We start from the raw sequence: 15146 nt of genomic DNA on the forward strand, positions 1-15146 counted from the left end.
ATATGGGGATTTCATTACCAGCTGCATTGATTGCACATGTCTGCTCATATTTAGAAAGCACATGAAAATGTGAGCAGTTAAATGCAGATAGCTCCATTTAATTAAAAAAAATTTCAATTTAAGCTATTGTCTGTGATCTGTCTCCCGCAGCACATGCATATATGAAATCAGGCTGTTATGAAAATAATCCCTGCATTCAATATTTGTGTGAGCTTTAGCAGAGCACATTAGAAAACTAAAACAAGCCCAGGGATGAGGAAGGACTTGAGCAGCGTGAGACTCCACCATTGTGGATTGTAAGACCCTTGCAAACTTTTAATCAGACTTGGGTTTGCATGGGTTTGCAGGGAAGTCAGACTTGAAGCAAAATTCAGCCAGAACCACAGTTTCCCATGATAATCCTGCCAGGTTTACCAGAAGCTTAGCCCAGGTTTGTAAATTTATTGGAAAACCTGACCTAAATGTTGGGTTTTGAACAAAATTGGATGCATTTTTGTTAGTTTTGCAGTGAAGGTTTCTCATTTCCCTAGAAAAGAGTCATTTCTGCCTATATACGGAGATCAGAGCTGGAATGTCTAAGGAATTATTTGGTGATGCTCGTATATAATCCTGTTAAGGAAGGCGGTGGGGGAAGTGAAGGGGAACAAACTGAGTTGGTATGTTCCCCTCCATGGTCTAGGTGGGGATGCAGGGGCAGCAAAAGCCTCAGAGGCTCAATATTCCCAGTTATCCCAAGTTATCCTCTGAGGGACTTTTCCCCAACTCTCATGTCCAGACCACTGCCTACCCCCACTTTCCAGATTTGGCAGTAAGAATCCATGCTGCCACTGACTAGGGTGAACCCTGTGACTAGGGTATGCAGCAAGCGTTAATGCTGGTTCGAGCAGCATTATCTTTCCACAAATGTTAATATCATTCTGCAGTCTTTTTGTTTTGTAGGAGAGAGGAGACAAATAAGCCACCCAGTGCAATTTCATCTTTCACTACTAAGCATACCCCTCTTGCCCCACAGCCAGTGGGATACATGGAATTTCTGAAGTTTTGCATAGCCACGTTTCCTCTGTGCACGGCCTTGCCATGGAGTTTTATGTGGTTTTATTCTCACCTACCCACCCATGCAGAGGAGCACAGGGGATTGAGTCATTACATGCTGAGACTTCATTGCTGTCCTTCACTGACAGTGACATATTATGCATCCCAGTTATCAAGTCAGTTCCACACTACCACCTCAAAAATGTAACTCTTTTACAAAATTCAATAACTGCAAAATCACTGCATTTTATTGAAAGCAGCTTGAGGGGGATATTGGGTCAAACGCAAACATTTGTGCAGAAGAGAACTAACCTGTGCAGCGAAAGGAGTAAAAGTTTATGTTGGAAAACATTTAAAGCAGTGGAGGATCTTTTTCTGTCCAAAGATTTTCATACAGTACAGGGATTTCTATCTGAAAACGTAACTCTGTTTTGCAGATACATTCTAATCTTACACTTACAGCACTAATTGTCACAATATCCCAAGACATCTGACAGAGAACTAATGGAACTTTTTGAGCTATGTGGCAGTATAACTGAGCATCTGAAATGACCATCTGGCCCTTTAAATGAATATACATGTAAATTCCACTCCATCTTGATGGAAGGGGTGTGTGTGTGTAAGAGAGAGAGAGAATGTCAGTTGTTTAAGTCCTGAATAACTTCTTCCCATCTGACTTTTTCTTTTGCATGTGTGGAGAAGGCCATTTCTTAAGATGTCATAGAGAGTTTGTCAGTTTCAACAGATAAGTGTTTTTAATGAGGAATAAAATTTCTTCACTTTAAGCACATTACACGCTGTTAACAAATACAAGAAAACAAGATGCCAATTAAAATTCTTTAACTAGGATCTTAAATAAGAGACCCTGCTAATGTGTTAATGTACAGAACAGAGGTATATGGAGCCCTCATCAAGGAGATGAAATCAAGTTATATTAATATAATTAAGCAAAAAAGAAATTTAAAATAGAGTTGGCAGAATTCAGTTCGGTCTGTTCCATACTCTAAGGGCTGGAGCTACATAGTATGATTTTTGAGATAAAGGGACAGATTTTTAAAACCTGGCCACCTTTTTTGCATCTACAGGTATGTGTGGGCTATTGACCTGTGAGCCTGACCTGATCCTAGAGAGGTTACAAGACGAGCTTCATTGAGATATTATGTATAAAAGTGCTTTTATTAGTTATAAGTGATGCCAGTATAGCTAAAACACAAGTAGGGGAACATACAATATGAGTATTCTATTAAGGTAGGTTTCAGAGTAGCAGCCGTGTTAGTCTGTATTCGCAAAAAGAAAAGGAGTACTTGTGGCACCTTAGAGTCTCTAAGGTGCCACAAGTACTCCTTTTCTTTCTTCATATTAAGGTAGGCGTGGCAATAAGCTGAGGTCCAGGGATGCCTAGTAGTTATAGTAGTTACAATTTTGTTAGTTTAAGAAGCATAAAGACTTAGCATTAGTGACCTAGGACAGTGGTTCTCAAGCAGGAGTACGCAGAGGTCTTCCAAGGGGTATGTCAACTCATTTAGATATTTGCATAGTTTTACAACAGGCTACACAAAAAGCACTAGCAAATTCAGTTCAAACTAACATTTCATACAGACAATGACTTGTTTATACTGCTCTATATACCATACACTGAAATGTAAGCACAATATTTATATACCGGTTGATTTATTTTATAATTATATGGTAAAAATGAGAAAGTAAGCAATTTTTCAGTAATAGTGTGCTCTGACACTTGAGTATTTTTATGTCTGATTTTGAAAGCAAGGAGTTTTTAAGTAAGGTGGAACTTGGGGATCCACAAGAGAAATCAGATTCCTGAAAGGAGTATAATAGTCTGGGAAGGTTGAGAGCCACTAAGCTAAGGTTATAGTATTTAGCAATAAGCGCCCTGTTGTAAACATGTTAATCGCAAGATAGTTTAAGCTGGAAAATAACCAAATCGTAGGTGGGTTTTGAGCAACATGTACCCTCACAGTTAGCCGCATTGACGTACTGGAAATATTGGGAAAGGTGTTGACGGTGATGCAAATACATTGATACATCTAGCCTATGGCAACAAACCGAACCCCTAATTATGGTTACCTGAAAAGCTACTTATGCAGAGGGACTGAGACTTAGTTAAGTGGTCACTGATATGTAAATTTATGAATTAAGAGGTGTAATACCTGATTACTACTGGTGGGTTCATCCTATTATGATGTTCTCCACTTACTTTTCTGTCCAAAGGGAATCACCAGGGATGACACAGAATGGCAAAAGCCATAGTATGGTCATGCCAGGGATCTCCACTGACCTTGTTACTTCAGATGGTCCCCATAAAGTTGTAAGTATGAACAATGCAGGAAACCACTTTACTTATCTGATTCTTATACTTACGTTTATTAATTTTTCTGATTTCAATTATATTTGTCTAGGACCCTGTGAGGTGGGAGGGTCCAAGACCTTGGGCTCCAGCCTGAGCCCAGAAGTCTGCACAGCAATGAAACCACTCCACAGCCTGAGCCCCGCGAGTCTGAGTCAGTTGGCACAGGCCAACCACAGGTTTTTCTTTGCTGTGTAGACATAACTTCTGAATCCTTGGGCACAGTGGCGTTAATGACACTCAGGAAACCAGTCTTTACAAACAGAGAAAAATGGTACCAACAGTTTTTAAACCCTTATAAAATAATTTTTCAGTAGAATCTACTGTGTCATAGAAAAATACGTGATTATGTGGGGTGAGCTAGACGGGTGCCAATAAAACTTTTGATGCCCCGTTTAAACTCACTCCTGGCTTTTCCTTCTGTCAGTGATCATCAAAAACTCAGGCCTATAAAACCCTTATGCCACATCACTCCATCATGTACATTATGTAAACTCGGTGTGTGTTTCTATCTGGAATATGCAGATATCGACACCCAGCCATCCACAGTATATTATTGCTGTCAGTAGTACAGACTGCTGTAGGTAAGGTTGCGAATCAATTTCCATTATACCCTCTTTTTTTCATGCACTCATAACTTTCAAAAATATTCACCTTTTCAATGCTTTTTGTCTGCCCAACGGGACATTTTTTTTAAAACATTGAGAATTTGAGAGAAATCTCAGCAATTTTTGAGTTATGAGAGGAGTCTATTAGATATATATATTTATAAATATTCTGATCGTAAGCATTTTGTTCTGACTGTCTTGGAGGATAACTCAAAAAAGGCTGAACCTTTAAATTTGAAATTTTACAAGCCCAAAGTCCATAATGATTGTATGCATTGGACACTTTATGGCCTCGTTATTTCAAAATGTTCCCTCTAAGGAGACTTCTTGTAGCATTTAATAGAGTTCTGTAAGTATCACCCATTGACTCCAATGGCAAAACTCCCATTGATTTCAATGGGGCCAGTATTTCACACATAGAATTTAATAGAGCATATATTATTAATAACTATGTTTGTTATTTATTTTCATTCCTCTCAGAAAATAATATGTAAACACTAGTGAACTTAATAAAGGTGTCCAAGAAGAGAAGCAGATTAAACTGCTAGGACCAAATGCAGAGATGTGACCTAAATTGGGACATAAGTTAAATGTTGGTAAATCAGCATATGTTAGTGAGGATTTAACTTGGCGTAACTCCTTCTGGGAAGGTGGACAGTCAGGATTGGAGAAGGAAAAACAAAGCCTGTAACAGACATGCTTTATCTTACATAGTCTCACATCCTCCTGGTTGTTGCTTTTTCTTGCTTTAACACTGCCCTTCTGCCGGCTTGGTACTTCAGAGGCACCAGCTTACATTCCCTCACACTGACCTATGCAGAGTTACCAATATGAAATGTACACTACTGTTTACATGACCTCCTACATTTGTCCTCTGAGTGCTATAAATCAATAAGTGCTGTTGAGGCTGCCTTTATGAATGGTGTGGATGAGAGAACAGTGAAGTGAAGCTGAGCAACTCTCTTAGGGCAAAGAGCTCTCTCTGATCCATGCTGTGATCTCTTGTCCTTTGATACCTATCACCATTCTGTACTCATTCTGCATATTGGATATCAATGGAAGTTCCACACAGAGAACTTGCACAGTGTCTGCAGCAAAGGATAGGTTGAAAAGAGCCTATCCAGCCAGGCCTGGTTTAAACTCTGTAGAAACTTAAACTGTGCAGCTTGGTTAACAGTTGTACCACATCATCCTTTCGAATGTTGCAGGTCTGCAGATCTTCACTCTAACACAATTACTTTATATTGTCTAAAGTTATCACCAATGCCTATTAGTTACTTGATAGATCTGTTCCGACATGCTGATATTGGGCCAGTTTCTCTCAATGAAACGGAAGCGATTTACTACACCAGCTCAGTATCTGACTCAGTGTATGTTAAAATTAATAAAGGGTAGAAAACCTGCTCCTTGAATCTTTGCGCTGATCTCTCTTATTACGTGTGCGCAAGGAGTCTGTGAACAGCACTGTGTTTCAGAAATGGTAGCAATGTTGTCACCGCATTTGCTTTGCTAATTATAATTGGTTGTATTTTACATAGGTCCAAATATCCAGCGCCAGGTTCAGAATGGACCCTCTCCGGATGAAATGGAAGTGCAGCGAAGGTAAGAAATAAAATTTGAAAAGAATGTATTCGATTCAAATGATTTTATATTTAAAAGAAATGACCCATGTGAATTATACTAATTATGGCCCCAATCATGCAGTTGTAGTCAGTGGGGCTCTACCAGGGCAGAGAGGTCTGCTTGTGTATATCCATTTGCAAAATCTGGCCCTGATTTGGTCACATTCAGGTTGATGGCACCTGTAACTGGTCAGACTTAACACTCTGTAGTTTCCCACAGTTCATCTTTTGTTTGTTTGTTATGGGTTTATCAAAAAAAATTTGAAATTAGGAAATATACTCTGGCTCCAGCACACAAATTGAACACTGCATATCTCCAATGGGCAGAGTCCCCATTGTCCCATGTACACCCTGGATTCCCAAACAGAACCATTCCTGACTCTATAACAGTGTGGCATCTGTGTGTCATTTGTGTACACACATACACATGCATTCAGACACATTTAAAAGAGAAACCTTCTACCGGCTCATTATTATACTTAAAAATCACTAGCCAGACTGCTTTAACCAGCACTTGGCTCACTTAGGAATGATAATTTTGTACTTTGAATATCATTATTCTGAAAATACTTGGTGAGTTCAAACTACTTAGTTTTAGTGAATTAACGTGATTTTATATTTTATTTATGTGCAGTCAGTGTATAGGAAGCAGGACACCTTTGCTAATAGATGCCATTTTTTCCATATTTAACTTCTTAGTTGTTTTATACAGCTAAATTCTGGCATGATTCTGGCTTATCTGCAACGATTTTTAGTTACTAAATAGTAAAGAACTCAAACCCCAGATATTTTTTTCAACTAAAAGGCAAGAATAAGATATACTGATATCCAGAGATACAGATAACACCAGTTTTAAAGTAATTTGCATCAGGTTTTAGTGTGCTTTTTTCTTAAGCTTAATAAGAGAGCTTTATATGATCCTATATTGGATCAGTTCTTAGCAGTAGCAGATCATGGTGCATAGACCCCATGCTATTGGCAGTATGCGTTCCTGGTGATGAATTTAACCCTTTGGGTCTGGTGCTACTTCCTAAAAGGTTTATAGTTCCCTTTATTAGGATCATGCCTTGACCTAGGATGACAACTGAATAAAACTTTAAAATGGAGTTGTGAATCCAAATAAGAGTCCTGATCTAAATGTGTATCTTGGCTTATAGGCCACGGTTGTTTTCTGTCTCCTGTTCTGCCTTGTCTCTGACTGTATGCGTGTCTGCATATTGACGTCCAAAAGAAATTATGCTTAGGTTGCATTTTGTTGCATACGTCACCCATAGCCAAACTGTAATGCTAATTTTTGATGTGACGTGCTGATTCAGCCAGAATTCCTCCTGGGGCATTAGGGAATGCACAATGGAGCAGGATTCAGAGGAACAGCCGTGTTAGTCTGTATTCGCAAAAAGAAAAGGAGTACTTGTGGCACCTTAGAGACTAACCAATTTATTTGAGCATGAGCTTTCGTGAGCCACAGCTCACTTCATCAGAGCAGGAGCAGCCCCTTCCTTTGAAAGGTGCAGCATGGACTCCTGTTCATACTGGGCCAACTCTGCTGACCAGAGTGAAGAGTCAGGGCTGTGTCCTTCTCCTCATTCCACCAATTTTATGGAGGCTGGCACTGTGGCTAGTAGTGCCTGTGCTCCCCAGTTAGACCGTGGGCAGGTGGACAAGAGGAGAAGGCTGTGTGTCCCAACTCCCCAGCCCTCATCCAGGTGCACAGTCTGTCCCATACAATGAACACCACTAAGCAGGCTTGCAGTTACAGTCTGCCATAATACAGGTGACAAAGAATGACTGGATCAGACCTTCAGCTGGTGTATGCTGGAGCACTTTGAAGTCAGTGGAGCTACCCCGATACTCGCCAGCAGAGGACAGAACTCTAAGAATTTAAGGAAAGGTTTATTGCCAAGATGTTTTTTTAAATTAGAAAGTTGCAAAAATTTCTCTAAACAAGTGGGCCCAAGTCATTGCTGGAGTGAGTGGAGTCACAGCAGGGGTGCAGTTGGACCTTCGGGGGAATTGACCTAAAGTTTGGAATAAATAAGAAATAGCTTTGTCAGGATTTTAGTGGAACGTATTTGCAGAACGCAGCTAAGACCAAGTGGCAGAAATTGTAGAAGTCCGTCTTAATGACATCACAAGCACTCAAGGCTCAGAGGGCTTCTGCTATGCCTGTAGGAACAACTCACAGTCAGGATATCTCCCCAGGTTCCTTTGGGCCATGGTGCCGCTTACTACCCTACATGCCACTGACGTACTCTGTTTGCTGGTATGTTGGCACGCAGGAATCTCTCCCTTTTGGGACACTGCACCCCTGGTGGTATAGGGAGGGAGTAGTCGCTGCTCTCCACTAAGCACCAGTAGTACAATTCTGCCTTGCAATGCCCCACACACTGTAAATCCACGTAAGGACCAGGCAGGATGTGGCCCATAGAAAAGACTTCAAATTTAATGAAGGTTTCCACATCAATATTAAAGACAGAGGGAGAGACTGTTTCATTTCAGAGAGTCAAGATTTATTTTTGGGACTATTCAACTTTCAGAAAGTTCACAGAGGAGACTCCCTGATGTGCACCAGTATGCTGGTGGTGGTTCAGAGAGGTGTGGGGAATATGCGTGTTTTTTGCAGTGCTTTGTGTGAAATATGCCCTGCACAATACGAGCCTAATCCTGTTCTTATTGAAGGCTATGTCTGCACTGCGGACATATGCCAGCATAGCCCTGCTGGTCAGGGATGGGAAAAGGTGTGTGATCCCTCTGCTGGCAGAAGTCCCTAGTGTAGACGCAGCTATGCAGACAAAGCTGCTCTTTTAGTGGTATAGCCCTGTTGTGTTTGTTGCAGGGGTGGTTTTACTTTAACGGTACAGAGCATAGCTTTGCTGATATAGCTGCATCCATACTTGGCGCACTATGCCAGTATAGTACAGCTGTATTTCTATACCAGTAAAGAGCTAATTTTATAGATACTGTCTAAATCAATGGGAGTGGCTGGGTGCTCAGAACTTTTGAAAATGAAGCCACAAATATAGGTGCCTAAATATAGATGTAGGATCCTAAGACCTGGTTTACACTTAAGTTTTACCAGCATAATTATGTCAGTAAGGGATGTGGGTTTTTTACCAACACATTGTACCATAAATATGCTGGTAAAAGTCCTAGTGCAGTTACTGAACCAGTATTGGCTACGCCAGTAGATGCACTTTTATAAGTGTGTCTACACTAGGGGAGAGATCCTGCTTCGACAATGCCAGCATAGTGAGAGCAACCAAAGGCCTAACTGTAGGTGTGTCCGTTTTGAAAATCTTATCCTAAAGTTTTGTGTGGGCAGGAAAATGAAGATGAGGAAAACAATGCAAAATGCATTTGTTTAAAAGACTTTATTTAACTATTTTAAACACAACATAGATTAAAGTCACAGGGCCCAATCTGGCTACTCCTACTCATACTGAGTAGTACCATACTGGTATCAGTAGCCCTTAGTATGTACATAAGGCCCTCTCCTGCAAATCTTTACTCACATAAATAATCTTTCCTTAGTTCGATTGATATAAATGTGACAATTTATGTGTGTAAGGTCTGCTCACATAAACAAATGTTTGTAGGATTGAACCCTTAGCACATGTAGGGTGCAGCCGGCCAGCCAGGGCCAGCCAGAAATTCAAGTGTCTGCATTGGGTCCTTCCCTTGGGAATATATATAGACTTGCAGTTCCCAGCTGGGCCAAGCTCCCCCTCCAGCAGTGGGAACAGTTAGGGAGAGAACGTTCTGCTAGATTTTTCACTTCAGCCCAGCACTGGGACCGCAATGGGACATGCAACACGCTGCCCAGACTCCATCTCTTACAGTATAATTTCTATGTGCCCCTACTGCTCTTCCAAAAATTGCACCATTGCATACAATTTATACCCTGTGACTTCATGTGGAGGAGTTACATGCCAGGTTTCTATTGTGAATCTAGTACAAGACTGATCACTGCATAATGAATAATCCTAATTATGGATGGGCCAATCCATTGCTAGGAGCCGAAAATGTGGGAATGTCTGTCATGCAAATTAAAGCATTTAACTTTATTTGTACATCTCCTAATGTAATTTTTCTGGACATGTCATTTACAAATAGTAAAAATCATAAGTTCCACAGTAAATCAAATATATGTGTTTTAAAATACAATGCATATAAAATATAACAGGGAAAACCTATTTAAAACGGCCGCTGCATATTAATTCATTATAGGCAGAGCTTGTAGCACCGCCTATAGTTAAGGTTACTCGACTGTACATAAAATGAGGCTGGGGTCCTATGGAAAATATATGACGTGATTATATAATTAGACAGTATCATAATGCTTATACACAAGAGGACCAAATTAAGTGCTTTGACTTTTGAGTGCCTGACTTTGCAAATGTAACATTCTTTTGTGTCACCTTAGAGACTAACCAATTTATTTGAGCATCAACTTCCGTGAGCATGCTCAAATAAATTGGTTAGTCTCTAAGGTGCCACAAGTCCTCCTTTTCTTTTTGCGGATACAGACCAACACAGCTGCTACTCTGAAACCATTCTTTTGAATGTGTAATATAAATATAATTTCCTTCCACAATATGAGTCACATCTAAGTGTTGTTGAAATATGTAGTTCATATCATGTAGATTCTAAAATAGCTAACTGTTAATCTAGTTTTAGCTGTTCGGCTTTTTAGTTAACCAAAGAAAAGTCAAATAGAGATTATATCAATTATAGTGAGCAATATTTCTTCAGGACTGTTAGTGTGAAAGAGAGGACCTCTAGTGGGAAATTTGGGGAATTGCATAACTCAATAAAATGGAGAAGATTTTTGGAATGTTTTATTAAACCATTGATACAGAATATTCTAATAGGTTGCTTTGTATTATGTATTTCCAACCAAGAGCCCAACCCTGCAAAGCTTTACATATGAAAGTATTGAAATCAACACTTTGCTCATGATCATAAGGCTATTAAAAATTCAGCAGAGTAATTTTGTGGTCATTGCTTATTCAGACAGTCAAGAAATATTGGTCCTATTGATCCCAGCAGTAACTGAGGACAAAATTTGGCTTATGGTATTTAAAGTATTACATGATCATTCTGTTAACCAGGTGTCTAATACTTTGTTCACCTGCAAAACTCTATGGTTGTAATAAAGGAATTTTTTTATACACCTCTGTGAAGCAGTTGGCTATGTACAATCAACCGCTAAACCCAAATCACATTTCTTTAAATTCTTATCAGTATACTGCCATTCCTTGTGCCCCATATCAGCACAATATTCAAGCATGTGCTTAACTTAAGCACATTAGGTATCCCATTGACTTTAGTGGAACTCCTCAGCTGCTTCAAGTAAAGCATATGCTTAAGAGCTATGCTGGATTGGGATCTGAGATACTGCAGTACTCTCTTACTTTAAGTTCATTGGCTATTCCACATTTTAATATCCATTATAGAATTATCACATAAATTACAAGCTTCTGTTACAAGTATTTGCAATATGCTCCAAGTGCAGGGCCCTATTCTGATCTCACTTTCTCTGGTGTAAATCAAGAGAAACTCCACTGAAATCAGTGGAGTTATACCAGTGTACATGAGATCAGAACTCACCTCAGCCCTTTCGGTCTAGCCCTTATTTCTATAATGGGCCGATTAATGCCCCCATAGATGCAAACTCTATTGCTGGGCCCATCTCAGTGTATAGAACATTTTCTAAAAAGAGTAAAAAATAAAACCAGAATGTTTTAAAAACCGTTGTTTTAGGCAAGTGATGGAGCAGCAGCAGCAACAGCGCCAGGAATCTCTGGAAAGAAGAACCTCTACCACAGGCATGTATCAAACAGTGCAGTGCAATGTAACTGTAAACAATGCAAACATATTCCTCTCCCTTCCTGTCTCCTCTAGCTGTTGGTGGTTGTCATGTGTTATTACAGAAATAACTGGCCTGCTAAATATAGCTATAATCATTATGGGATTTCAAAGCATTTTCAGTTAGAGACTTAAACTAATAAATTGGAACATGGCTGCATTATTTCACCGATTTGACTGAAATTTAAAGTCCAAACTTCAGTGCACACAGCGCAACTCAGATGGGACATGTAAAGGTGGATTTAAGCAAAGCTTTGTGCTCTTCCAGTCCCATGCTAGCTTTGAGACCGGCTGAAGACTGAGCAGTGTAAAGGCTGCTCTAAATTATGCTGCTGCCCACAGTGCCAAGGGGCTGATGTCACTGGGGTGCAGAAAAGGCCACACTTTCTACACAGCCACAGGGAGAGTGGGTGGCATAGGAATCACTCTACTAGCTCCATGGCACTATAGGATCCCCCTACCTAGAGATCAGTGTCTGTGCCTGGCTCTTCCAGCTTTCCACGGGGTGTACAGAAGAGAATCTGACTGTAAGAGTCCGTTAGTTGGAATAATAAGGTGAGAGGGCTTGTGTATGTTTAGTGGGAAAGTATACCTGATAAGTGGTGAGGTGGGAAGAGAAGTTTCTGTCTACAAAATCTGGCTTTTGCTTTTGTGAAAAAATATGTAAAAAAGAAGCCAGAATTTTTTGTGAATCGGGGGGGGGGGGGGGGGGAGAAGATTAGTTTTTGCTCAGCTTTTTTTAATTTAAAAGCAGCTCAGTTGTGTCCACAGAAAATGTCACGTGTGGCAGTCGTACACAATAATGCTCCGCAGCTTTGAACTCCTAATTTGGGCACACACAATTGTGTGCCATTTTGTGTCAGTTAAAACAAATGAAACAAACAGATGTGCCTCTGCTTCTGCGAGGAACCTTGACGTAGGCATGATATGTGAGACAGTGACATTTCCAGCTGAGCGCCCTCTTGCATGTATGGAGGCATCTCTGTGCTGTTCACAACCTGTGTGCCTGTCTTTATGTTCAAAGTGTCACTTGCCATTGTCCTTGGAACAAAGGTAATGTGTGTAATTCTGACTCAAGATGGTTTGTAGGGTTAGAAGAAGCTTTACAAACATCAAAGCAAAACCTCTAGCCTATGCTGTGTGTGTCACTGCTTTGAACTAAAGGAAGGAACAGCTCTCGATTGCTGCAGTCATCTGGACATCACTAAAATCGTGACTACACCATCCTTTTTTATTTATTATTTTCTGCTTTCATTTACTTTTTAATTCCTTGTCTCCTAACCACTCTGCCTTGTTTTCATTCCTTGCTGTATACCCATTTTATTCTTTTCACTTTTCTTTTCTGTTCTTTTAGTTTCTACCCTTCAGATAAAAGTGTCTTCTTCCCCCTCCCACTGCCAGTCTCCTCCTCCTGACTACAGTAACTACAGTGCTTCTACTTCCGCTGGTGCTGCCCCTCCACCACCATCTTATGCCAACGTTATCTCTTCAGCATCTACCATCCCCGAGTCCAGTAATAAAACCTCTTTCAAATCCTCTAACAGAGCCAGTGAATTCCCACAGTTTCGTCACAGACATTCTGCCTCTGAGCTCTCATCCTCCCTGGGTTCCTTCTCCTCTCCAGTATGGCCAAACCACAGGACTGTAACACAAAGCATCAAACAGATCTCTTTGTCCCCACCGCCTGAACCTCCTTCCCATTTTCCATTTGCACCTCACCAGCCTGTTAGACGTTCCTCTCTTTCACACTCTCGTCAGTCTTCCTCTTCTCCTGTAACATCTACATCCCCCGTGCAGAAGGGTTTTGTCCTGCAGCCGCATATTCCAGAGGTCCTTCCTGTGATTCCTGTCCAGAATGGCAGAATCAGGGGATCTACAGATATAACAGTCCAAGAAGCCTCTGCAGATGTACCTCAGATAGGCCTGAACAGCCACCCCGAAGAACCTCTAACCACACAAATTCCTTTAAACTCCTCTAGAACCCAGGTAAAAAGCGTGGATGGGTCTTTCTTCTCATACTTAGAAACTGTACCCATCTCTCAGCTACCAGTTATAACCAGCCCTGCTGGTTCCTTTATCCAGGCTTCTTTTCAGTCCTCCCAACCTTCACCTCATCCTCCAAAGCAATTGTACCAGGCCATGTCACACTTTGTTTCATTACCTCCCGCTTATGCTGCTGTATCTGAGGTGAATTTGTCCAAGAAGACCCTTCCTTTCATGACTTCATCAACCATTTCCCACTTGAGTAAGTACTTGTTTTGAATTAGTTATAACAGTTAAAAAAGCTTTAGATTTGACCTGACTGTTCATAAAGCCCAGTTTGCTCTGCCCCAGGACAATATATGGGAAAAACTCTTGAGTAATCAAAGATGAATACTACTGCACCAGATAGTTCAGACAAATAGGGAAAAGGTATGGAAGGTTAGTGCTATAACTGGTGGTGGGCTTGACACAAAACCTCATATCCAAATGCTCCAATCTTTGGGGAGAGAGTGTTTTTAAAGTCTGAGGCTGGATCTACTCTAGAAACTGTTGCAAGTGTAATAATGACAGTTGGGGCATAATATTTTTAACGTTTTTTATACTGGTGAAAGGCCTAGTATAGATGCAGAAAAAGTGCTCTTGCCAGTCTGGCTTGTTTCTTTTGGGGAACCAGTAAAAGGTAGACCTGCAAAAACACTCTTTTGTCCATATAAGTTGCAGCTACACTAGGAAGATTTGCCAGGATAGCTGAACCAGCAAACCTTTTCCAGTGTAGACTAGCCCTGCGTGTGGATCTGTATTTTGCATATGGCCTGTATTGTTAAAATGCCTGGATTAGAACAGCTCTGTGTTGTGCTGTTCAAAATCCAGATCAGGTTTTGCAAGTTGGACCCATCTCTCTGTATAAACATATTGTGCTTAAATGGATGTGCCTAGAGAACTTGGGAAACATTTGTATATTTCGTCCACTGACAAATTTCCTGCCCCAGATATTTCAGCTGTCTCTGTTGGGTCAGATCCACAACTGGTGTAGGTCACTGTATAACCATTTTCTTCAACACACTTATTCCAGTTTACACCAAAGAAGTATCTTGCCCATTATTTTTGAGTGAGGTCAATTTATAATCTCAATTATTTTTCAGCCAGGTCTCAGCCTGGCCTCTAATTTTGTGGGTGTAAATTTGCACCTATAATTCACTGTGCTCGCAATGAATTGCCAGCTATCTCATTTGTGGGCCCACATAGGTAGGGAGATAGCTGAGGTACTGCTAATAGCACCTATAATTCGTTGCAGGAGCAGCATTGTGAGCATAGTTATTAGCAGGAGTAATGTTGTGACCATAATGTTGGAGGTTATCACTGACCACAATGATGGTTGACGTTATTAAAAAAGCAAAATTAAATAGATAGACAATCAGGCCTTATTGTCTGAATATCATTCCCAAATTTTCCCTGTAAACCAATTAAAAAAACCTCTTTCAAATTAATGTTTGTTGCACAGTTGAGTTTGTAATTGAATAGCAACAGAAGCCTTTGATGAGATGGAGTAATTCTAGGTGACATACCATTGATGGAATCCTCATTCTGTTGTCCCATTATAAATAGGCGAAATATACCAGAGGCGTTAACCTATTCGAATCAGTCCATTGAAGGACGCTGCTACAC

At 40.5% G+C, this 15146-nt stretch overlaps 1 protein-coding gene across 4 annotated transcripts in view; it reads left to right on the forward strand.

Annotated features, from left to right (window-relative positions):
* The window catches only part of EVL (Enah/Vasp-like), a 208888-nt gene that overhangs the window by 168188 nt on the left and 25554 nt on the right, over positions 1–15146 (forward strand). For all 4 annotated transcript variants that reach the window (XM_048853438.2, XM_048853436.2, XM_048853439.2 and 1 more), the window contains exons 4-5: positions 5547–5610; positions 11394–11458. In XM_048853438.2, the coding sequence (XP_048709395.1) occupies positions 5547–5610; positions 11394–11458 (129 nt within the window). The remainder of the gene's footprint in view (positions 1–5546; positions 5611–11393; positions 11459–15146) is intronic.

This window comes from Caretta caretta, chromosome 6 (genome assembly GCF_965140235.1).
Source record: "Caretta caretta isolate rCarCar2 chromosome 6, rCarCar1.hap1, whole genome shotgun sequence".
In the NCBI taxonomy this organism is placed as follows: Eukaryota; Metazoa; Chordata; order Testudines; family Cheloniidae; genus Caretta; species Caretta caretta.